The following is a 26,968-nucleotide window of genomic DNA, read 5'->3' on the forward strand; positions in this document are numbered from 1 at the left end:
TTTTTTTTTTTTTTTTTTTTAGAAAAAGCATTGTGTTTTTAAATATGTTTTTAATGCTTCAAGTATACTTTAAACAATACTATAAAAAAACATTTAAAACATATTAAAAACATCAATTAAGCATGTTTTAATCTGTTTAAAACATGTTTTTTACCAACCCTGATTAAAGTAATATAAAATTTATGGCAGCAAACAATATCTCTGCAGTGACCTGCTCACAACTACCTTATACAATCATTGCTTCTCAGAAGCACAAGATCTTTACATGTTCAAAAACATAGACACTATCGTGAGAAATGAATGGGAAAGTCTCACTCTATCCTAATATTTATAGATATGCTAGAAGAGAAGAGAGCGTACCTTTCATAATATTTATATCATTCCATCGCTTTCTTCGCGTGCATACATCGCAAACTCTTTCTACTTTTTTACACGTATTTATATAAATATAACGCTGGAAGTTGAAGTAACAAAAAAAAACTTGTTCGTGCAGTTTATCAAAAGTTATATATATTGAATTTAAACTTTTTTATATGCACGACGGGCAAGAAATAATTTCTTGTAAATTTTTACAATACTCAAAAATGTATTTTAAGTTTGTTACGTCATAAACTGAGGATATTTCACAATTATTGGATTGCGACGATCACCCGTTTGGGGATGGATAGGATAGTCTTTTTTTTCTCTACACAAGATATAAAAAGTAAATTTTTTTATTATTAGATTTTTTAACGCTAGATTATATGTATTTATTCTCCATTTAGTCTCTCCTTTCTCCCAACGGAATTGTCGCAAAATATCTTTGGTTTGATTTGATATATATTTATGATATGTACATAACACAGCGGGTCTCAAAAATGATTGCTTTAATGATAAAGATAAAGCAGCTCCAAAAAAACGGCCTCGACATAGCCCTGTTCTCAAGCTACGACATATCTAATCTTAATATTTATTGGCACAATAATAAAAAATTTTTACGAAAAAATCCAACGCGTACGATGCCTTCAATTCGGAACCCCCCAGAGATACGTCTATGCATTATCCTAACCTTCACGACATCATGGCGTCTGATCGCAGTGCATAATCTGCAGCACGAACAACGGTATTGTCGGTGTTGTTCATCGCGTCTTATCGAGTTATCGCGCGGTACATCTCGCTCTACGCGATCACAAAGGGACGCGAAAGTGCTCGATTTTTTTTTTATCTCGTCGGGACCGATCGCCGCTCTTTCTTATCAACCGAATTTCGTCCGCGAGGCGTATCGCGAACGGAGAGAGTCCGGAGAGAAATCCGGAAAGATAACCTAACTGCCCGTAATCGTTCTCCGTTGCAATTTCGCGGCTCTAGTCGCAACTTTTTTGATACAACAGTACGATCCGATACAGCGGCGCGGTTCGAACGTACCGCTCGTGATAATTTCGGCGAATTCTCAGCCGAACAATTCGGCTCGTTCGCGATCGGATTGGCAAACGCGCGCTCGCGCGCGTAATTCTCGTCCGTGTTGCGTGATTCACACGCGGGTGCGCGGCGTGTGTGTGGCTCGTGTGCGTGTTCCGTGCTGTGGAATGCGCCAGAGTGGCGGTCGACGGGCGACGTCGTGAAGCCGTGAAGCCGTGAGATCGTGAAACCGGCGGAGGATCGTTCTCGCCGCGCTGAGTGCGAGGCAGTCGATATAGTCGATACTATGCGCCACGACGGATCGAGACACATAAATGCGCCCGGAATTGGAGCGCGGAGCAGCACGTGAAGTTCCAAGGGCGGTAAGTCGACACCGTTCCGCTTCCCTCCCCCACACGCTCCACTAACGCTAGGCGGAATTGGGTTGTCGCTAACGTAAAACTTCGCCCGTTATTTCGGTGAAATTCGAAACTGTCGCAGCTTTGTTTAAATTAAATTTTATCGATCGAAATAAGTGCCGGGGAACGCGATGCACTTTTCCCAAAGTAAAGAACGCTGTATAAACTTTTCTACGGGACAACCTAATTTCGCGTAACGTCACATTGATGACTTTGAAGTTTTCACAAGTTGGACGTAAAGTACCATTTCATAATTAATTACGAGAGGATCGTAATTAATTATTGATGTACCATTTCCAGCAAGAGTACGATAAATTTTTTTCTTTTTTGTTGAATGGCTGTAAGATAGAGATCCGAGACCTCGATGTTTTACAGCCAATTAACACGTTTGAAAAATTTGTATGACAAATATAGAGTCTATTTTTAAAACTACAACCATTTACGCAATTTTGAAATGGACTTGATATTAGCTTTAAGCCCATTCCACAGTTACGTAAGCTTAGTTGTAAGTGGTTACAAAAAGTGACCAATCACGGTTGAATATGAAGATAATATTGGACCATGGTTGATCGATTCTTGAGCTCATTCTACAATTGCGTAAACATAGTTGTGGTTTTAGTTGTAAGAATTAACCAATCACAGAGTCAAATACGAGGAAAATATTCGACTGCCATTAATCAATTCTTATGGGTTTATATCAATTCTTCTACAATAAGTCATTAGTAATAAATTCAGGGAGTCGATTGTGTATCTTGAAATGAGGTGAAAATAACAAAAGTGAGCAAATTCACTAGTTATTGACCATTTAAATTATGAATATTCTAGTGAATTTGCTCGCTTTTGTAATTTTCACCTCATTCGAGATACACAATCGACCCCCTGGGGATCGATTCTGTACTTTCAAACAAGGTGAAAATTACAAAAGCAAATTTACTAGGTGTTTACCAATGAAATTATCAGTATTATAGTAAATTCGCTCACTTTTATAATTTCCACCTCTTTCAAGATACAGAATCGATTCCCTGAAGTCAGAAGCTAGAAATTGACCAACCATAGTCGATTATTCTTCTTACATTAGACTATAATTGGTCAATTTTTAGCTTCTGTCTTCTGGTGGTCGATTGTGTATCTCGAAATGAGGTAAAAATTACAAAAGTGAGCAAATTCACCAGAATATTCATCATTTAATTGGTCATTGACTGCGTTCAGCGGAGAAAGCAGCTTTGCAATTGTTGTAAAATTCTACAACATAATTGGTCTTGCTCTTAGTTCTTTATCGGATCTAAATGTATAAACTAATCATATTCAAGAATTTTACAACGCAAAGCTGCTTTTTCTGCTGAACGCAGCCAATGTCTAGTGAATTCGTTCACTTTTGTTATTTTCAAGATACGCAATCGACTCCCTGATTTATTACTAATGGCTTATTGTAGAAGGCCCATTACAAGTACTTACACCTACGCTTACGCAAGAATGGGCTTCACACACTTGCTGAAAAGTATCCGTAATCTTGCGAAGAACTACGAGGTTTCGTAAGATCATTCATTGGTTCTCTCGCGCTTAGAGAAATCGATTCGCGATCGTCGTCACGGAGGATTTACATACCTATTTTTAAATCGTATTACATAAATCGCACGTCTCGAACGTGAGGTTTACAATGATCGTGGGAGGCGTCGCATAAAAATCACGCCTGCAATAAAAGTCCATCGCACGTGCCTCGCGAATGGCGTTTTGACCAGTTTTGACCCGCTTGTTGCATAAAGCGATCCTCAAATGTTCGCTTGTTTACTTTGATCCATCCTCGTAGCCGGCGCGGCCGTTCTAGTTCCGGATTTTATTTATCTCGCGCGTGCACTGAGAAAAAAAAATATAGTCAATTTTAATAAATATTTGGTTCAATACTGCCAACTAAACATTTACTTACAGTAAATAAATATTTGTCTAGTAAAAAAAATGATTGTTAAATCAAATTAACATTTCTTGTATCAAATAAATATATCTTTATATTTAATAAATATTTAGTTGGCGTGTATTCAACTAAATATTTATTAAAATTGACTATATATTTTTTCAGTGTGATGACTGCGAACACAACGTCATCCCGAGCTGGAAACTTTGTATCGAGTCTTTATATTTAATAAATATTTAGTTGGCGTGTATTCAACTAAATATTTATTAAAATTGATTATATATTTTTTCAGTGTGATGACTGCGAACACAACGTCATCCCGAGCTGGAAACTTTGTATCGGGCTGTTTTATTAGGCCTGTTCATTTTGGCTGAACTTTTGCGTTAATTCATCCTCCTTCCTTTTCTCTCCAGGAGGAAAGAAGAGGAAGAAAGATGAGCTGGTCAAACAAAACAGGCCTAAAGTCACGTGTACTTGTCCTCTGCTGATGACGAAGAACGTGTCACCCCTCGCTCCTCGTCTTATTATACATATAATCCCCGTTGATGTTAAAACGTCTCTTCTAAAATATCCGAAATTTGGATTAGAGTTCCCTCGCTGTGAAATGCAGCGCGAAAACACGCGAAAGTAGAATCCAATTTCCTTTCGTACAGGCAGGCAGGCAGGCAGCCGGCAGAGTTTTGTCGTCGACGAGGCGAAACCGTCGCTCGTGGCAACCGAGCGTGCCAATTGCCATTATGACGTGACTCTCCGCCGCGCTCGTCATTTGCATTTTCCAATCACGCGGTATTTCGCTAGCCTGCACGTCGTCGCGTCGCGTCGCGTTGCGTCGCGCCGCGTCGCGTCGTCCGGAGTTCCGGAGTTACCGTCGAATAAAGGCGAATAAAGGCGAATAAAGGCGAGCGCACAATAAGCGGAAGACGTCGCAAGTCGCAATCGGATCTCCGCAAAGGTAATTCGATATAAAAGTTTACTCGACGCCGGAATGCCTGAACGCGTCAAGTTACGCAAGCTTAAGCCGTGTACAACATCGTGTTTGCATTCATTGTATATTGTGAGTGATTGTCAGAACGTCTGACAGTTCGATATTTGTAAAGAGAAACGTGGCGTCGAAGAAAGAATTCATTCATGGTGTTATTCTCATCCAAGACAACACGACGTCGTTTTGACGTCATTTCGATGTTATCGTGACTTGTTTGTTGTGTTACTTGGGCAGTACATCGATGATTTTTCGGTCCTCTGTATTAAGTACAGAAGTTCGTGTTTCAAGTTACTTTCATTACTTTTACAAAAATTAAGTGATTCTGCATATAGTCTTTAATATTTATAGAAATTGCAGTAAAACTTTTCTTCTTTCTTTCGTCAAATTTCAAACATATCCATTTCATAACCTATTTAATAAATTTCGTAATCTATTTAATAAATCGTTTACGTACGTTAATTTAGCTATAAAAAAACAAGCCTAGAGAACACTACTTAAACGAGATGAAATTACAAAAGTGAGCAAATTCGTTAGATGTCGAATAAAATTATATAAACATTCTAGTGAATTTCCTCATCTTGTAATTTTCATCACATTTCGAAATACACGATCAATTTTCCAATTTTACAATTAAATATTAGTACACTAAAAAAAAAAATCTTAATTTTAAAGAAATACCTCTTTGCGGTATTAAAAAAAATTATTTCTTTGGATCAATGAAAATTTCTTTGAAAATACATATATCTTATTTCTTTCAAAGTACAATATCTTATTTTCAAAGAAATGTTCATTGATCCAAAGAAATAATTTTGAATACGAGCAAAGAGATATTTCTTTGAAATTGAGATATTTTGTTAAAGTGTATTCCAGTATTAAAAATGAAGTGCGCAAACGCGAATTAGCCAATCGTGCGTTGGGGATTAAATTAATGAGTGAAGATGCGATCGGTGGTTTTCCGATAAGAATGAGAACTTCTTATCTGCACACATATGTTGTATTATGCGGGCCTCGACCGTTAAAACGCGAGCGTGTAAAACGACCTTGCGGTTTGAAACAAAATACGGACGAGGCAAACAAGAAACGATCGCATACGCGAAACGACGGTACGTCCCTCCATTCGTAACAAGGAGAGGATCGTGGGTATCCTTCATGTTTTCTTCGTTACCGAACGACAACGTAATGTTCGCCATCTCGTCCTGGGAGGCCGCATTGAGGTACATCTTTGGTAATCGCTCTTTTTTCCGGAAACGAAGAAGGTTCGACGACCTCGGACTTTTTTTTGCGGTTTTAATGTAAGATTTAACGGCGAGGTAAGCTCAGTGATATATCTTGATGAGAAAAACGAGATAAAAATTGAGAGTTTTAATTACGCAAAATATATAAATCTTTCAATTTACGGAAACGTTAGAAGAATCCGTCGCGAAGCTCTGATTTACATCAAAGGTAACAAAGGCACTCGAGTGTCTTTCTGGAAAGATACGCGAGGTCTATTTCCTGCGTCTAATTAATAATTAATGACCGAGTTCGTCGACACCTCGCGAAAGCTCGACGGCGAGTCGTCGTAGCGATTTCACGCGTTTCGCAGCGCGAAATATTTCTATAAATATTTCTATATTTCTCAAAACGGATGGCAAAGATTTACGAGGATCGAGTATTCCTGGCGAAGGGATACGTCACGTGCGAGCAATTAGCATTTTATCGCGATCGACGTGCGATCGACGTGCTTCCATGCTATCTCCCGACCTGTTTAACATCGGCGCCTCGTCTACAGGGCGATCGATCTTCGCTCGAGAACTTGCATGGGGACGTGCGCGATTATCGCGAAAAGTGTTGCGGTATTGCATGTCTCGTGTAATGACTGCCTCTTCCTCCCCCCCCCCTCCTTCCCCCGTAAAAAGAATATTTTTACGATGTTTTTGTGGACTCGCTAATGGCCGCTGGCGTCACCGGAAAGACGCTCATTCCAGAAGCGACGTGAACTTTTTAAATGCCGACCCAATTTCGCGAGATTGTCCGGTGTAGTAATAAATTGGCAGACGATTCGAGAATCAGGGGAAACGCGCCAAAATTCTCAACGCCCAATTATAGGTCTCTTTTCCGTGGCTCTGAACTAGTGTCACACTTTTGGAACTTGAAGCGAGATTAGGTATATGTTCGATATTTGTCGAAAGCGAGAGAGTTCCAGTGCGGTGTCTCTAAAAAACGGATCATATATTCCATCCATCGAGATGCAGACCAAAGTGCATTTTTATAGCGACGTACTCGTCTGGAGAATATTCTTCTTTTTCATCTTCTGAAAATAATTTGCCGAGTCATAAGAACATTTAAGGCTAATACAATGTGCTCTTTGTGCTTCTATTTCTTGCTTTTTATTAGGATTCTGTTGTGTATTACATTTGCCTGGAATATTTATTGTTTATTTAATTGACACGAATATTTTCTTGTAGACAATGTGAATTATAAATTGGATAATACAACAAAGAAAGATTAATTTTATGATTGTTCATATATCTGACTTTAATATTTTGCTAAATAAAAATATATAAACGAGATAGAAGTTTTATGCCATTCGGTGTACCAACAAAGAACTCTGGTAATTCAGAGATTCTTTACTACACTGAAAGAAATGATGTTTTATCAAGAGTATTATTTTGATTGAAAATAGTTGATTTAATAACAGTATTGAAACAAATAACATTTTATTTAAACAAGAGCTCGTGTTTGTTACAAAATTGTTTTCAATTAAAATAATGCTGTTGATGTAACGTTATTTTTTTTCAGTGTAGATAGCACGTAAAACATAGTTTACATACTTCACATTATACACGTAAATGTAGATTATTATTTTACATATAAATGCACAACCTTGTGTTTTACCTCTTGCTTTTTTTTCCCCTCTTCGCGACCGTTTTATCATGTTTCTTGTCATGTGTTTCTTATCTCTTCCAAAGTTCGTCAACTTTTATCTCGGGCGAATAGAAAACAAAGAAACGGAATAAGAGAGCAAAGGACAAGAGGTAAAAAGTGATGAAGAAACAGAAAGCAAAGGGCATGTTGCAGATTAACCTTTATGTGTCAGTAAGGAAAACTGGAGATGCAAGTAGATAAACTTCTGATTAAATAAAAATAACCCGAGAATAGTTTAGAAACTGATGTATCGCACGAAGTCGATAGATAAAAATGAGACCACTGTCGCTAAAGTACGAGAAACTGTAATTTCTTATCCGATCTAATCAAATGTTTGCACTATTCCTCATGTCACACATTTCCATTTATCGTGACGCATATAGGCCAGAACGCAGACCTTTGCATAACGCATGATACATAAGAGAATCAACCGATCCGAGACCTCCATTTCATGGAAAGGAAGGACCGATTGATCAATTCTCTTATGCCTTATGTATCTGTGCTACGATCTTGTATTCGTTTTTCGAACGTCATCAAAAAGAAAGGGAAGAGAAAAATTGACAAGAGAGATACTCGCTCAAACTCAAGATCACGTAAACCGGGAAATTTTTTCGTACTGTTGTGTCCCGAAGGGCGCAAATATTAGCTTTCAATTTGAATGTAATAAGTCCGATATCTACGCTTGCAATTCCGCTATGAATGTGAAAACGATAACACTCTTATAGATATTTAATACTAGTACTGGCTAATTAATTACTTAATTTAAGTATTAAAAATATTGTTAACAGTAGTACTTTTAATACCGAAAATTAGTAATTAATTGGCTAATATTAGTATTAAATTTTTATAAGGGCGGTATCGGGTGTTTCATCGGTCAAGATCCTTATGTTACGTTTTTGAAATAACGCGGAGTGTGTTCAGGAATGGGCAGTATTTAAAATACGTATTTAAATACCAAGTGTACAAGTATGAAATGCAGATTTTTTTTCCAAAAAAAAAATACGTTAAATTTGGAAGAATGATAAAAAGTGGTTTATTCAAAGTATGCTCCATTGCTAGTTACACATTGCTTGGATTTGAACATAATTTAAAATAAATGTTATTTGATTTAAAAAAAATAATGTAATATTATTATATTTGATTTAATATTATTTGATTAAAAAAAAATAATGTATAATCAAAGAAATGTTTTCTTTAACCGTATAGCAACCTTTATTCAAATGCGTATTTGAATAGAATTTTTGAAGTATGTTACCCACTCCTGGGTGTATTGGGGTGCATGCGTTGCATGCAGTGCGGGAGTAGACGAGTGACCGACTTCGCTATTTAGGCGGGACCCGCGCTATGCCGGTCGCGCACCGCGCACGCCGCGTTCCATCACGCGGCGCAGCAGCGGCAGCGGCAGCGGGCAGAGTTGGTGGAGCAGAGCATAGTCGGGTAGTGGGGCGGCGTGCCGCGAGAGGGTGTCGCGCGAGACTGAGAGCGAGCTGAGCGAGAGACAGGTCAGGGCTGGGGCTCGCGTCAGTCAGTGCGCTCGCGTGCGGTGTGTCAGTCGTGCTGCATTCGCCAATCCTCTTTCGCTGCCGCGCGCGCGCGCTGCACTCTCCTTCTTCTTTTTCCTTCTCCCTCTCCCTCTTCCTCTCTCTCTCCCCTCTCTCTCCGCCGTGCCGTGCCGTGCCGCGCCGCGCCGCGCCGGAGGAAGTCGCGCGTTTTACCGAGCGCGGCCGAGTGCAGAGTTCCCGGGCGCCGCTGAACTGGAGTCGGGACTGTCGGGAGTCCGTCCGGCGGAGCGGAGCGGAGCGGAGCGCAACGAGCGCGCGTTCGCGAGCGGCGGATTACGTCGTCGGTTAGGTGCACGCAGCACGGATAGTAACGCGACGGACGCGATGCTGACAGTACGCGCGCTTACATAATTATCCACCGTCGTCGGTGCGCATTAGCGGCGCGTAAAGCGACGCGAAAGAGAGAAGAGGAAGAGAGAGAGAGAGAAAGAGAGCGAGAGCGTGAGCGTCGTCCCCTCACGGCGGTGGTTGTCCGTTTGCTCGCGCTCCTCTTCGATTTTACTCCGTTTCGTGATCACTCGGGTACGTATACCGACACACGTAAGAATCATACGTGACACACACTGAAACCTTCCTTTCTTCTCCGTCGCGCCTCTCCGCTTCCTTTATCCAGCACCGCTTCTCTCGCTTCCTTCTCCCACCTCGCGGGACGCCTATGCACCTATCTCTCTTTCTCTCTTTCCCTCTTTCCGCTCCGTTCCCCTCCCCCTCCCTCTCCCTCCACACTCTGACAGCTTGGTCGATTCACGAATCCGCCGGGGCCCCCGGATAGCTCGCGCTCTTTCCCGGGCCTCTTCAAAATAAGGCCAAAAGGTTACGTTCCTCACGAACTTGGAAAATTCCGCCTCCCTTCTCTTCCCTTCCCTTCCCTTCTCCTCCACGCCCTTCGATCCCTGCTCCCCACCCCCCCTCCTCTCTACCTTGCTCGTCCTAGTTGTGTTTTTATTGTTTTCTCCGTTCGCTTTTGTTGACGACGAAAGGAGGACGTCACGACATCGTCGTCGTCATTGAAACGATGACGACGATGATGACGATCACGATTGCTTCGTAAACATAAGCGAGTGTAGTACGCGGAAATTTATTTTCTCCGTTTCGTCCGCGCGTGTTTCTCAGGCCTCGAGGCGTGAATGAACGAACGCGCGTGACTCCCTGTCTCTCGTCGACGTACGAATTCCCGCCAGGCGCGGGAGAGGGGCGGGGGAGGGGGCGGAGGGGCACTCAATGAAATTCGATATCGTTAGAATCGTACGGGTACTCGCGATGAACAAAGTATATCGCGTTACTTTCGAAACCGTCTCGATCCTTTGCCGATCGCGGTTTGATGGAGTTACTACCCCTTCTTACACGAGACATGTAAAAATCAGACTCAAATTAAATAGATGGGTTAAAGCTGCATTGACACGTAAATGATTCTGTAAACTGAGTTTTTACAAGTATAAGAAAAGAAAATCTAAAGTTCGCGAGACTCGAGATATTTCTATAATATTCAATTCTGTTGTCCATGCAGAGCATTTTTTTTTTTTTACGATATTCGTTACTTATGCTTGCCTACTTTGATTTTCGCCTGCCATCTGATTCTGTTTTTGTCCTTACTTGCCTTTGTTTGTTTGTTTCTCACACACAGGTCTGGCATCAATACATATATTGCACATTTATTTTCTATTTATTTTGAGACTGCTTAGAGAGAAAGCGAGAGAAAGCGAGAGAGAGAGAGAGAGAAAGATGAGAGCATTCGAGGGCGCAGACTGGCCTACGAGCGTAGCGGCGTTGTCGTACGGGGAAGACGTAGTAATGAATTTGTTTATATTTTTTGTATTTGCCGATGATCCTCCCGTCGATGGTCGTTTCACTGGACGGTACCAGTTGGAGTATACAACAGCAACCGCAACACCAACTGCTGGTAGTGGACTCGGTCGCGCAGCAGCAACAGCAACCGCAACAGATCGTCGCGTTGAATCAGATCGTCGCACCAAATCAGATTTCGTCATCGGGAGGTGATCCACAGCAACAGTGCCACAAAATGACTGACCAGCGAGACCAGCAACAGCAGCAACAGCCGCAGTCCCAGTTTCAGCAACAGCAGCAACAACAACAGATCAAAGGCAATGAAGAACCAAGAACAAATCTGATTATTAATTACCTTCCGCAAAACATGAATGAGAAGGAGTTGTACAGTCTATTTGTCACGATTGGTCCGGTCGAATCCTGTCGAGTCATGAAGGATTACAAGGCAAGCCATATACTTTCTATTTGAGATCTCGTACAAATGATTTTTATATAAAATTAATTTTACGTTTCATTTTTCAGACTGGGTACAGCTATGGCTTTGGTTTTGTCAACTATGCCAAAGCTGAGGACGCGGCGACGGCGATAAGCACATTAAATGGTCTTCAAGTGCAAAATAAGCGTCTGAAGGTCTCGTTCGCTCGGCCTTCTGGAGAAGAAATTAAAGAAACGAATCTTTACGTTACAAATTTACCAAGGTAATTATTTTTCTTGTTTGGATTTTCGTCTTCCGATAGACGCAGAGATTATACAATTTATATGCATTTACCTAGTCATATTTCTTGTTTCTTTCACAATAGAATTTTTTTTCCTTATTGATAGTTCCTTATATTTGAGATAGTTTTCTGATTTAGAATTGAATACGGAAATATTATATTTAAAGACACAATTTATTTTTACAGAAATATAACGGAAAGCCAAATCGACGAACTCTTCAGTAAATTCGGCAATATTGTGCAGAAGAATATATTGAGGGATAAACTGACCGGTTTACCGAGAGGAGTAGCGTTCGTTAGGTAGATAATTATTTTTTATCATATCCGATTTTCCCTCCTTTTAAATATTGATAAAAAGTTTACGTTTATAAGTACCGTATTTACACACGCATGAAAAAGAGAGACGGTAACTTTAATGATTTAATAAATATGTCGATTTATGACACTTGCACATTTTCGTCAAGTATAAATAACGCGCCGGTATTGAAGATTGGAACAAATTCAAAACAGCTGCTCGCGACAATCATACTATATCGTTACACAACTACGGTCGTGTATATATTCGTATGCGCGTACTTATTTTGCGATAGTTTCCTGCCAAAGTATTTTTGTGTACAGCTCCTGGTTTTAGTTGCACAATTCTGATATGCTCCCTTTAGTTTGGCCCAGATTACTGCAAAACGTGAATAAAACTAGAGATAGCAAAATTGTGGGAAATAGGTTGTTGGAAATAGTTATTGCAATGTATGCCAACAGCTGGGAATCTTGCTAAAATGCCTCTTGGTTATCCTATTTCGATTTTATTAAGCTTAAAAATAAATAACAGAAATGTGTGCTGTGTGAAATATGTTTGACATCGTAAGAATTTCTCACTTCAACTTACACACTTCAGATTATTACCTTTATCTGACAATGAGGTATTTAATACACATTCGCGATTGTTTTATCTAAAACTTGATTGAACTCAAAATTGCCTTCTAATTTGTCCCGATATAGATTCGATAAGAGGGAGGAAGCCCAGGAGGCTATCGCACAACTTCACGGTACAATACCGGATGGTGGATCAGAGCCGCTTAGCGTAAAAATCGCGGAGGAACACGGCAAACAAAAAGCGGCGTATTATGCGGGCTGGCAGGCGGGATACAATCAAAGCCGCGGTAAGTAATTTTATATCTTGCGAGACCGCTGCATTACTAGATTTTATCTCATAGCTTGGCAGTGGTAATCGATAAATTAAGCGCGAATTTCTTATGCGCGATTGTTCTCGTTGGAATTCAGAGGTCTCTCGAACAAGTAAAAACAGAATTAGCACTGCCTGGTGAAGCTTGCATTTTTTGGCTTCGAACACTTCTATGCTAAAAAATATATATATATATTAGCTAAAATATATAATTAATATATGTATCATATATATATATATATATATTTATTACAATTATTTCGTTTGATCGAAAGATTATTATATATATATATCATACTATTTGCCTGATATATGTCAAACACAATTTTTTTGACCGAGCGTATATTCGTTTTTCTCGTATCTCGATACATTTCTCAGATTTGCTAATGTAGATCATTTTTATATGGCGCAATGTGCTTCTTGCCGCGACACACGTTACTATCACCGTGTTTTAGAGATGCCTTGCATCACACATTTAACATATTTTCCTCTGTCTCGGATAAAGATCTTGAATTTTACCGCGTGCATATCAGCGTAGACAGATGAATACGGTTGACTCTGTAGCATAGGTTGCTATTTATAGATACACATTGTATTTTTTTTTCTTTTTTTTTCCTTTTGTCATACTGTTTGTCTAACGTTGAAATGTTTTGTCAGATAAAATGGCTGCATCTAAATCAGACCACCACGACTTAACGCATTAAGCACCTTTTGTATACACAGAGAACCGAAAGGGTGTTTATATTCTGACACGTTGTACACACGACTACACGTTAAAAACGCGGAGAGATCTCTTCGCATCGAACGACTGGAGACACGGTTTCCCGCGTTTCTTTACTTCTTTATACGTCTTCGTTTCTTCTTTTATTTCTGCTTTTTCAAAGCGCATGATTCGAGATATAAGAGAATAAAAAAAAGACTCCGTCTCGCTCGGACGGTTTCCGAGCAAAAATGAGAGAAAAAAAAGAGAAAAAACAAAGCCGCTTAAAGGGCCCTTCTGTATATACGACTGAGCGGGCAAGAATGCAGTGTTTGTGACAGAAGAGTCTTGTGTGTGATCTGATGACGAGAGGTACGCGTGGTACAATTATGTACACGAGACACGGCTAGTCAGTGACACGCGCGGCATTTGCGATATATAAACACCTTACACACCGGGAGACACTCTATTGCCGCACAGAAAAAAAAAAGGAAAAAGAGATAAAATGTTGATAGAAACTTTCAGTTTGGATGCTGGCTAGTTGGATCAATTATTTACGATTCGCTATCTTCTGTTATTTTTTTCTAGCTCTGCTGCTATTGTTCGTTTTTTTGCTTGATACTTTGTTGTTAAAAGTACTATCGTTGCCCATGTACAATATTATATCGAGCACACAGTAGCTTCGCATCCGCCGATATTAAATATGTTCCATATGGCTGATGCTGTTTGTGCTTTAGCGCGACTAAGGCGTTGTTTAAGTTTTTGTACGATACAATTTTGTTATATATATATACATACCTATATTATTTCCGAAATATATATTTTGTTTTCACAAACATGTGTATGTTCTGTCTTCCACTGGTAATTCTATTCCAGTCCTGTTTAATTTTAAGCGAATCCAAAGCAAGTTAGGCGATTTGTAAATTACGTCTTATCAAGCGTTCGATTGTTATGTTTTAGCTGTTTGAAGGAAAATGGAATTATTTAATACTTCTTTCTTAAAAGAGACGAATATTTTAAGTTGAAGATTAATTTCCCAATTAGTTGTTCGTTCAGATATTAATAATTCGTTAAAAAAAAAAGAGGATATGAAAGCTCGCTCGCGAAAATACGATTTGTATCTAGCGATTTGGCTGTGATTGATTGCGATTTTATGCTTTAGTAAACAATCCAAGTGCATGATGCTGTGTCCTTATCGAGCCGTTGTAACGCGCAAAAATGGAATTTATATGAAAGACCTAATCAATGACGTTTTCATTTCTATGCATGCCTCTTGACTCATGAAGGAGAGCGTCTGTACTCGACGAGGAATAAATATCAGCGCTATGCTCATTATCTATACTGAAAGGCGACAAGTGTTGTTGTTATTGTTGTCGCCGCCTTGCCGTTGAACGTTCCGAATGTCATGTACACGCACACGCGACCGTCCTTGCAGTTGTAATCAAACGAAGGCTTCGCGACTTAATTCACAGAATTGGGATTATGGACGTAAACCTACTCGCAATGTGTTCCATCGATGTGATTTGTAATCGTGCGAGGAACGTTCTCTGCTCGGCGGTATCCAAACGATCTTAGATAGCAAATTGTTTGTTAATTGTGTAAATTGCGCTCGCCGAATCGTTTGTTATAAATTGCGTTAATTCTACGTTATGTTGTATCTCGTTTTATGCAATTAGGACGTAATTTTCAAAAGTTTAAGTTGATTTTAGCGTTTAAGTTGGCGTTGGCAAAAATATCGAAGAACATCGAGTGTATTCCAACAGAAGTGTAAATTTACAAGACAAACACAGACAAACACAGACGAAGAGTAAACTGTAGTAGGACTATTTCTTAATCTCGTCTCGGAAGGACTCGATCGATTTTGTATTAGTGGATTGAAAATATTTACTTTAGAGAAGCTTTATTAAAGTTTCATAAATGATTTTCAAATTAAATCTAGGCCAACGATCTTGGCGTTTGTATTGTGTGTATAAGGCAAGAAATTTGAAGAGAGATGTGACTCTATTTAATAGAAAATCGTAATTTCTTGATATAACTTGGGCTGCAATTATATCGAGGGTCATTATACACCAAATACCGCAATATGATTTTTGCTCAAAATAAATGACAATTATTCAACGAGTCCAAGGCTGGATTGTTCCACTTTTCGGTAAACTTCAGCTCACTATCTTACTCTCTTATGCTCTTACTCTTTTACTCTTTTGTTTATTCAGTAGGTAAATTACCACACACATAGTTTATCCGAAGATGAAACAACCGGCCCTAAGAGTTGCAACATATATTAATCTGTTTCATAATTTTAAATCTATGCGACTTTTGTTATTCCAAACACCACGATAGAATTGTTATCGTGCACTGCGAAGGTCGATTAATTAATACGTAATTTGAATAGATTTTGACAACGCGTTTTTTTAAATAACCTTTTTGGATTAGATACAGCGATCCTTCGTAAAATGTTACACATAATACGTACAAGAATAATCAGACGAGATTGATCTTGACGATCTAGAAAATAACGAAATCCGAGAATAAACTTCTCAATTGTCTGCTATTTAGATAGTATTAATTCTCAACATACGAAAAAATAACATGTGCGGCAGACTTTGTAGTTATAGTCACTACAGTCTAGTAAAATTTGCAGATCAAATGAATAATTAATAAACATCGTTTCTTCTAGTAGGGATCAATATCTTTCTAAAATTTAGTCAAAAAAAATATCACACACATATGCTTCCTCAAGCTGAGGATGCGTCCGACTATGTTCTCGGTGGCAGTCTCGAATGGAAAAAGCGAAATGAAACGTACATTTAAGACAGTACAACAGATGATTTAGCTATAACACATGTCTCAAATTTTGAAGATGGTTTTTAAGCACTGAGGAAAGATGTAGGAACAGGTTAAAATAAAAAAATTAATTTGGTATGTTTCCGAAAAAATTCTTTCTCAAAGACAGCTTTTCTGTTGTACGTTTTTATCTTGATAAAATTAACTTGGAAATCGAAACGAAATTCTAATCTGTATATATAAGATTAGAGAGACGAAGTTTTTATTAGAGTCGGACCAGACAAACGTTGTGAAAAGATATTAAAATCAATGTTGAAGAGTTTCAAGTAGTTAATCGATCTTTTATAGTACTTGGAGCGCACGTACTATTGGTGCTTTAATATATCAGTTATCGGATACAAACGAATATTAATGTACGAAGCACACGGCCTTCCATTTGATCGTATCGGCCTGTGATGCGTTGCGAAGAGTCATGCTACCGAATACATTTAGCGGTACCAATAATTAGCTAATTAACAATACACGATATTGAGAGATAGATGAGTTATCGCTCGATTTTTGTAGGATAGAACCTTGCATCGTCTCGCGGTCTCTTTAACGATTCTCGCTGTTAGACTCTTTCGTCTCTCTTGAATCTTAAACGACGCTTTAAACGATCGACCCGGCGATGAGAGAGCCGGAGAGAGGTGGATCCTGAGAGCTAGAAGTAACATGTATGTCCTTCGACCCTGACAATCGTCCATCCTTCGTGGATTTATCGCAATCTTATCAGTTGCGTGCGCGACAGAAGGAAATGAAATGCGATTACATTCGGGACATAACAACAGTACGGATAATTTCTCTCGTTCGAAATTCCGTAATTGCGCGAGATTCTAATAATGCAACCATTTATCACCGCGAAACGATATAAAATAAGATGTCTTTACCATGATAAGAATATCGATATATAGTCTTTGATAGTAATATTTATATAAAATGTGTTATTATTTCAATGTCGTATGTTAAATAGTCTAAGCTATTTGGCCAATGGTTGCAAAAATAGTTGAAAAATAACTGCCTAAAGCTGATGTCGATCTGATTTCGTCGAAGATGCCATTCACAATCAGATTAGCTATAACACAGATTCGTATAACTTTCAATGCTCTTTATGTTGCGAGTAATAAATTATTTGTTCGACGTGTCTAATCACACTCCATTTTCTTCTGTCTTGTCGTAGATCGCGTTTGCGAGAGATCAGTTTCCATCCCTAACTGGCGTTTACTTGACATACGATAATTATAAAATTAATTACATAATAATCGCGGAATAATCTTTTCTCGGAAGATTTCGAGAAGACTGTATAAAGACCGCATAAAAACGTCTTTCAAATCTCGATTGGTTGAGCTATACCCGGTGGACATGCTAATTAGGAAGTCAATAGAGAAGAATGTATAAACACCCGAAGGTCGCCGGTGACGTTACCAGTTAGGGGTTGAAATCCCAATCACGTAACGCGATTGAGGACACGATCCACCTTGCTCAACGTAAGATACTTAGACGCTGCTTCGCGTAAGGGCGAGCGATGTCGGAACTTTTAGGAATTTAATATTGCGAATGCGCCGGCATTTGACCCGCTTCGGTTACTGACCGATCGATCGTCGGAGAGCTGCGAGCTTCGATGGACTACATTTTTAAACGCCAATCCGCGTTCGCGGATAGTTTATACGCCGAGTGTCGTGCAGAAAGAAGAAAAAGCGTGCATCAACTTCATTGTTTCGATACCTTTTTTTTTCTCTTTGATACCTTTTTTACACAGTTTGACTTTTGTCGAAGCTTCATGTAAAACATGTGCGTGTTGGTGCGCGCTTTCCTTTTCTCTTTCTCTCTATTTAAATATTTGAGAGAGATATTTGATTATTAATATTTACTATTAAAAATCTCCACATAATTTGAATGATCTTCGACGATCGATTGGTTGATGAACCGATACGCAATATGTTGCACAGTACGATTGCTGCTAGAGGATAAGAAGATTGATTAAACGTTGAAAACTTCATCTAAGGTAGATAGATTAATATAAGGCATCTTTCCATGCGCCATGAGAGAAACTTCCATCGTTTAGGGATAATCCAATTGGCGAAAGTATTGTGATATTATTTAATTCGAGTAAAAAAAATCTATCGACGAATGTAAAAATTAAATATACAAATTAAACGCCGACGTATAGATAATTTAATATCAAACGCGTGAGGTTAGCAACTAAATAATTTCTAATTTGCGCAAGTATTGATAAAATTTAGATCTATTATATTGTAATGTTAGAATCGATTCTGTCTTTCATTTTCTTTTTTTTTTTTAATTTGCGACTGGATGTCCGAAATGCGAGCTCGACTTGGCGTCTAATCGAAAGATGCAATTGTAATTAGGTTAAATTTTAACTGTTAAGTAGTAAATTGTAAGGTCTAACGGATCGAAGAATGTGCGAAATGGTTAATCCCGAAGTCCAGTAGTGCTAACGATGGCTGTGATAAGGATAAGGAAATATTAACGAGAATTGCAAAAAGAAAAAATATACTAACGAAACAAATGGATTAGTAGCGAAGCTTCTCTTCCTCTCTTTCGATCTAATTTTTAATGCCGATATATTAATTTCGATATAGTATTAGCCGTACGATACACCGATAGATATAATTATGTCCGAAAAGTAACAGCAAACTGATACATCGAAAAAACAGCTTCTTCATAACGTCGTACTTTAGTTGCACAATATTGATTATGGCTAAGTAAATAATGGCTTAGTAAACAATACGCGGGGTGTTCATAAAATTGTCGCATTTGTCTTGGTTAAAAAATAATAAATTTGTAACGCGTTTCCTCATGGATTTCAACATACGGTAAAGTTACTTTATCCAAAGTAATCCTAATTCATAAATTTTGACTTTTTTTTTTAATGCCGAATATAATACTACAGTTAGTATTTAGTAAATTGCATATTTTTTAATATTGCAAATTACAAGTTTGACAGAAGAAAAATGCGACAGTTTGGGAACACTCGAAAATTTTAGAGAGGAAAAAAAATTCGGCTTCTTCGACCTCGTTTGAGAACATTCGCGACATTCTCGATGATATATTCATCATATTTTTCTCTTGTTCGTTATGACATAAAAATACATATATAGTCTACGGAAACTCTGAATTAGCGAAAGTTATCGTCATTAGGCGAGTCTAGTGTCTCGTTATAACATCAGTGTTTACAACAATGCGATACACGTACACACAGCGATTAAGTATATACATACATAAATACATAGAAACACGCAACTATGACACAGTATAGTTACAGATCAATGTTCGTATCTCGTTGTACGGATATTTGTATTTAAACGTATTGAACATTAAATGTGAATTATTGTATCAACCGCCGCTTTTTGTGCTGATGATGTATAATCGATAGATCCCTCGCGCGACGTTGAATCGAATTTAAGCGCATCCAGACACTCTCCCGACGAATCCAGTTTTGCGAAAGAGTGAAAAAAAAGTAAACTATATCACACACGCACACACACAGAAATAATGGCTCTCTGTGATACTTTTGTACAAATTCGTTTCCCGCGGGGATTACGCTAATTAAAATTAAGTGTTGAAAATCAGAGATCGCAGGCATTGTGCGCTTCGCGAATGTCTTTTTTCGCTTATCTCCGATCTCGATGGAGTTTTTTTATGCTCTCGACAATCGGAGTTGAAGTATGACGAAGCTTCCTTCGCGAAAAAGCAAATCATCAGGACAAAAAGTAACACTCCGGAGGACTGACGTTTCAAAAGTGGAAATAGGAAAAGAAACACGTCGTTAATGATCCTCCGGAGATCTTCTAATCGATATCTTACATCTTTCCTATTCTCGTTGCCGCAATCGCAAGTTTCCTCACCGCGGTCGCTCATTAAATTTGATTAAAATATTAGAAACCGACATATATCCAGTCTAAGTCATTCACACTACCTTCTTTTTCTTAAAAGTACGCTTCTCCTTCGCCTCTCTAACATCTCCCGAAAAATTGAAAGTCAATTATAAAAACCGTTTTTTTTGTTATGGAAAAATTTATTTATCCTAAATATATTAAAGTATATATAATTTATGTACACAAAAGCAAATTTAATTAAAAAATAATGGAATATCTTTGTTCCATTTAAAATGGCAATTGCGTTAAAAAAAAAAAAGATACGGAGGAGAAACGTCGGTATCGAGACTCGCGTTTCGAGAACAGCTTCAACTATCCCCTTTCATCTTAGGCATTCTCAATTTTCCAGGAGGAAGCGGACTCGGAGCCGGCGGTGGCGGCAGCGGACGGGCTCGGGGCATCGGGGGTCCTGGAATGGGCATGGGTGTTGGCGGCGGTGGTCCGGGAATGTTGAGCCGGGCTGGTGGTTTTGGGCCGCGTGGTGGTGGGCCCCATAGCGGCAGCTTCCTGGGAGGCGGCGGCGGCGGCGGCGGCGGTGGAGGCGGCGGTAGCGGCGGTTACGTGCAGTCGCACTTCTGGTGACCATCGCGATGTGACAACGACGACGACAATGACGATAACGATAACGATAACAATGACGATGACAATGACGACCGTAATGGAGATACGCTTACATTCGCTGCAACACTGATCGCTGGCTGAAACCCTCTCTACTCATCTCGTTCGAAATAAAGTTCGCGAGTTTGATTGCTCGTAGCGTAGCTGAGAGCTAGAGGTAGGTCAGATAGAACCAGGGTAGACCAGTTTCCTATTTACAAGATGATATTGCACGAGAAGATAACTCGGTGTGTTAATACCAGTGTCTATAAGAGTTTTATGAATGGAGAAAAGAAATATTACGTTTTGAAAGAAATGTTTTATCGTTTGTTAATGCATGTTATTGAAGAATGTTGTTTAGCATTTTAAAATATGCCGTGCATATTTTATTATTAATAATATTTTTATCGGTATTGGTATTAAGAATGAGTTACATTTTCGTGGACCATTTTGTATTTTCGCGATAACCGCGGAAAAAACTGGATAGCGAGAGAGGACTCGAGACTGTCATTAATCTTCAATTTCATCAACTGCACACGTTGGATCTATTCGAAAACAATTCCGATCGAAATTGACTTTCTATTTGATTACAAGATACAGTTCGGAAATCTTTATTATTTCGGATACTAGCCATAACAGGATAACCGAGAAAGAGTTCGATCGGAATCGTTTTCGAATAAATTCCTATTATCTCTGACAGGTGTCCTGCTATCCGTTCAGCTGTCTACCTGGTTTTATTTTTTTTATCCAGTGCACGATCGTGAAGCTCTTGAGGAGATTTATATTGTCTAACGTTACAAATTATAACAGCCTTTTTTCCTAACAATACGGCGAAATTTTTAATGTGTATTTATTATAAATCACATAAGATCTGTTCCTTTTCCACTCCAAGTTCTGAACTGGTGTGCACTAATACAGTAAGTTAGAGTGAGACAGGTATAGTTGTTTCATTTTAATTTATTACACTAGTTAAAAATTCTTCGAAAAAAAGAACAGACCTATACATTATGCACGAGTAAAGTTAAATGAAACGCGAATCAATATCAATCTCACAATATTAAATTCAACCTGTTTTAACATTCTAATTGATCAAACGTTGCTCTAGCTTCACGATCACTCGAACGTTCGTTCCAATTCGTTCCAGTCAGTGGTCAACTAATATAATTATGCAATATGGTATAAAGTTTAAAAATAATGTACCTCAAAATAATAAATTTATGACCACGAGGTATTGAAGGGTCCAGAAGGATCCGTTATGCAGAACAAAATAATAAGAATTCTACGTGTTGTATAAATTTCATTTTTTTTTTTTATAGTTCTAACTCTTGAGACTTTACAAGACATTTAATTATAAGACAGAGTTTTATCATAGGTCGAATTTGGGGGGAAGTTTTAGGACACGCGACAACGTTTTCCCTTCGACGCGGCGCTGGATATCGGTGGTATCCTGCGGCGAAAATTGTACATTTGTGAGATACAATTTTTTTCCTTTTTTTATCAAATAGGGCGCATAAAATAAAAAGATTCTTTCGGGAAAATCCAATATCTGCAAAAGAATGTAAATAATTATAACCGCAATATGATATTATATATATCGCAATATAATATTATACATATATAATTATATATTCTACAATTATAGATAATCAGATATAATAATGAAAGAGTTTGTCATATATGAAAGGGGGCGCCAAAATTGAAATTTGAAAGCATTTTATTAATTAGTAATATATTAAATTATAATTTTTATGTCATGTTTAAAAATGTTTTTTTAATTCTCTAATTCGTTTCTCGTTCGTAATCGTTTTTATTTGGGTATTGGATCTTCCGAAAAGGCATATTTATAATTATGATCTACGATTGAATTCCAAATCATTCTAGTTTGTCATGAGACCGAGAATACGTGATCCGAACGTGTGTCGTTAATTTAGATTAAGAGAATTTTAAACAAGTGCCGCGTGGAAGAACAGGGTGTGAATGTAATTTATTTTAATATTTGAGAGCAGTATTAGAACGAGATCGCGTATTCTTTCGCAGTCCTATGGACACACCTTCGGCACACGTTGCATGATGTATTTAATTTCATCCGACGCTTCGGTAGCGTTTTACGAGATTCGTAAATAATGTTGCTGAAGAGAGAGAGAAAGAGAGAGAGAGCGAGAGAGAGAGAGAATGAGTGAGAAAAATATCACATAGAAGAATACATCTTTGAAAAAAGATATTTATGTAAAGTCGTAAACTACTTGGAATAAATACCATTAGCAACTATATATTTAGCTTTTGTTAATTTCGTTAAGTAAATATTTCGATTCATTAATGTTATTTTTTAAAATATTTTGTATATACATGCGGAGAATCAATATCAAAATTTTAAGTCGCGTGTACTTAAAGTCTGTTGATTAGCATAGAAGCTTAGCGCCGGTGAATCTCGAGGAGCGTTCAATTTTGAACAATTGATCACCATCGTTATCCTCGCCGCAAATGGTGTACATAGACCTTTAGGGAGACTAAGACACTATCGCGACCTTATAGACGATGAGACTGACTTTTTATAGGGGACAGATTTTAAGCGAAGTACGTCGAAGTCGCATGTCATATTTTTAGATAAAAAGGAAAAAAGGGAGAAATAGCGAGCTGTACTTGCCCCGAACCTGCTGTCAGGTTCCAAGGACAGCGCATTAATTGTTTATTACAAAAATCTGTGATTTGTACAAAGAGGGGAGTGAACGAGAGATATATCGGTCATCTTAGAGAGATGAAAAGGAAAAGGATCGTTATTTTACGTCCAAGTGAAACGATAAAATCTGAAGCAATAAAGATAGAGAAGTAGAACCGATCACTCTACTGTTGGATTAAGTTAACGTTATATTTTATAGAATAATGTGCAGAATCTTAATTTGATAACTACCCATTCTTATAAAAAAAAAAAGATCGTTTAATTAAATCACACTGTTGCTTTTATATTTATAGACATAATTTAGTAATGTTTTTAAAGTTACCTGAATATAATTATTATAACTCTATTATTATTATTAATCTTATTCTACTATTATCATATCATTTTATCATCGGCATTAAAGCTAGGCAATATATAACTATACAAATCGATCTGCAGGTTAAGTAGCATAATTTATTTATCACTTTAATACAGCTATCATTCTGCAATGTATGTATAAATCGTCAAGACTCGTGTAATTACAGAGAATAATCACACGCGCAAGAATTAAATAGCGAAATAAAGCGATATACTTGATTTATGAATTGAACAAGATATAACTAATACAGCTAAATCGTGTGAATGACATGATAATTGACATTCGTTGCAAATTTGAAGCAACATACACATTTCCACAAATGTATAAGCTCGTGCATAAGAAAAGATCGTAATAAATATCGAGATACTAATATTAACAAGGAATAATTATTAACACATTTACATGAATTGTGATGTCGCACCAATGGATGTGTACCAAAAAGTTGAATAAATTACTGTCCGCTGCGAAGAAGATTTCTTATAACGATATTTTACAAAACTTACCGTAGAAATACGACCTGGTTGAAAAGTATTGCGAATAATTTAGATTCGTACCTCTGAGGGGAAGATTGCAGGAGTGTTAAAACAATTACTGGAAAATATTTTATTAATTATATTTTATTAATAAAATATGTGATCAGATGTTACGCATCATAATACAAATCTTTGTTCCATTCTGATATTGATTCAGTGAAAAAGATACATGCCGTGTTTTACAGAGAAAATGGAAACAAAAAATTGTCGAGTGCTTTGATACGTTAGAGTATTTCTGCAATTAAAATTTCCTATGATATACGTTTCGTGTAGTTTCACCGATGAGTATGCCCGATCACAGTGTTGCCCTTCAAAAGGCAGCTCGCATAAAAAAAGAAGCAAAGTGCCTGATGACGAGCCGCAATGTAATCGCACGTTTGATAATATCTTCACTGCCGACATTGTTTTGCGCTATAAATGTAACTGATTTTACTAAACATAGTTTGTGTCATATATAATAGATATTTATACGCGTTCCATTTACATATTATGGAAATACTGAAATTACAAACCATTAGTGATTACAAGATAGTATCTCTTTTTTCCCCCGTTGGTGATTATCTGATTATATTTCACCTCATAAGTATAATTTTTATTTTTAATGTTTCGCAAATGACACTCTTGTTATGTTTATAATTTACTTCATGATCGAATATTATCTTTCAACCAGTAGATGATTAATTTATACGCTTTCTTTAATTTGTACACGAATTTAATTTATTCTAACTATACAGTGCCTTACACTTTTCACTGTTACATTATGTGGAGCGCACTTCGATTAATATTATTGTCACAACGTGATACGCGGGGATACATGTTTGGAGCAACGAGTTGCGAGCGATGGAAGGCGCACTTTCAGACTGATGATTTCCAAGTTCGACCGGGGAACTTTATAACGCAAACGATTCCACCCACAGGATGCTGCGGCCTAGAGATTAGCCGGCAAGCTTGTGAAAAGAGGAAACAGGAAAGGGGCGGTTAGACCAAGATACGTAAGTTTATCCTGAAGAGCAACTACACGTTCTTTTCTTCACATGATACTCGTTAAAAAATAAAATATGCGCATATTTTTTAAAATAATCTTGACGATAATAATTAATTTTTTTTACGTTCAGTCACATTAGAAAGGCTACTCTAATATCTGCGATACTAAAAAAGTGTAATTAATAATTCTTTGATACCGATTTGATAATTCCATTTTTCAAAATGTAATATCGAAAAACGAAACAAAAAGTGATTTAATATCCGCAACTTCAAAAGAATAAATATCCACGTTTGTATAAATTTAATGTAATGTCTTTTTTAAATAATTTTATTTTTATTTAAACGATTCCAAAAATTATTTTGGAAAACAAATATATATTAATGCATATTTATTAATACATATTTGAATGTTACACTGAAGATGACACGATTAATGTGTCGAAACGTTTGTGATTAAAATGGTATATTACCGTAAGAATTTATAATAATTTCGCAAAAAATTTCCTGCGTTTTTATGTTCTTTAATATTGAATTGTTTTTATTAAAGCTTTATTTTACAAATATATATTTTTTTTTCAAAATTATTTAAGAACGTATTTTAAAAAAGATATTTGTGAGAAGGAAAATTTCGTTTTTAGATATATTATCAGATTCAACAAATTGAAGAATTCTGGGAAACACCAAGATGGAATATCTCACCGATTGATTTTCAACGGCCGCAGCATGGATTCGTCATTCAACCTTTGACCTACACTAGCGTCTTTTTTGTACACTCTTCTCAACCGTCGGTCCCCATTGAACGAACGAAAGTTCTCCCCAGGAGACACAGCAAGATGTTTTATACAAATTGCACGCATCTGTTCCGCGTGTGTTTGAAAGCACAAATCGGTCTCGGTGATCATGGAGTTTGTAGGTAAAATTATTTATGCCTCGGTTTATTAACTAAAAATTTTTTTTATGTTTCTTGATTTTTCAGCTTCCTGTTATTAAATACTGTTATACCTTAAATACCGTTAGAATTATTAATTGTGCTGTAAGAAACTCAACAATAACAACAAGCTGACCGCAAACCTCTTCCCAAGTGGAGTTGATAGAAGAAACCTTTTATCACACACATTATACGTTTTATATATTTCAATTGTTACGCGTTGTGAAAAATAAAAGAAAAATAGAGCGTTCTAGAAACTCGATTTTAATTTTAAATAATAATGGAAGGATGAAAAGATTTTGCGGAGAAGAGACGTAACGCGTGTACGTAAGGAGCTTTCGTATTTTATTTCGCGGAATTGTGACTTAAACTATTATTATCTTTGTATACAGATATAATGACGGAGGCTAAGAAATAATACGATAAATGAAATTCTAAAAATCGAATTGAAATTAATCGTAATCTTGATTTAAAAAGACCGAGTTTCTAGAACGCTCTATTTATGCCAAAGCTGTTCTTGGCGTTGAATTTACCATATAATTTCTGATTAGAATGATAAGGGTCAAACATTCGAAGTAGAGAGAGAGAGAGAGAGAGAGAGAGAGAGAGAGAGAGAGAGAGAGAGAGAGAGAGAG

At 37.5% G+C, this 26,968-nt stretch overlaps 2 protein-coding genes across 8 annotated transcripts in view; both read left to right on the forward strand.

Annotated features, from left to right (window-relative positions):
* Positions 1 to 26,968, forward strand: part of LOC108764579 (mitochondrial import inner membrane translocase subunit TIM44) — a 76,625-nt gene that overhangs the window by 5,721 nt on the left and 43,936 nt on the right. The window contains exons 2-3 of the mRNA XM_018512876.1: positions 10,137 to 10,142; positions 15,971 to 15,993. Coding sequence (XP_018368378.1) covers positions 15,991 to 15,993 — 3 coding nt within the window. The 5' untranslated portion in view covers positions 10,137 to 10,142; positions 15,971 to 15,990. The remainder of the gene's footprint in view (positions 1 to 10,136; positions 10,143 to 15,970; positions 15,994 to 26,968) is intronic.
* LOC108764584 (sex-lethal homolog) lies at positions 1,366 to 21,676 on the forward strand. Of its 7 annotated transcripts, none has more exons than XM_018512884.1 (6): positions 1,366 to 1,760; positions 10,781 to 11,386; positions 11,464 to 11,639; positions 11,844 to 11,957; positions 12,654 to 12,814; positions 20,606 to 21,676. In XM_018512884.1, the coding sequence occupies exons 2-6, from the start codon at positions 10,979 to 10,981 to the stop codon at positions 20,836 to 20,838; spliced, it is 1,092 nt and encodes a 363-aa protein (XP_018368386.1). In that variant the 5' UTR covers positions 1,366 to 1,760; positions 10,781 to 10,978; the 3' UTR covers positions 20,839 to 21,676. The 7 variants fall into 7 exon arrangements, with proteins under 7 accessions (XP_018368386.1, XP_018368390.1, XP_018368387.1 ...); XM_018512888.1 differs by having other exon boundaries at positions 1,660 to 1,760; positions 11,020 to 11,386; XM_018512885.1 differs by lacking the exon at positions 1,366 to 1,760 and adding an exon at positions 5,792 to 5,901.

The sequence above is a fragment of the Trachymyrmex cornetzi genome, unplaced genomic scaffold (assembly GCF_001594075.2).
Source record: "Trachymyrmex cornetzi isolate Tcor2-1 unplaced genomic scaffold, Tcor1.1 scaffold44, whole genome shotgun sequence".
Taxonomy (NCBI): Eukaryota; Metazoa; Arthropoda; class Insecta; order Hymenoptera; family Formicidae; genus Trachymyrmex; species Trachymyrmex cornetzi.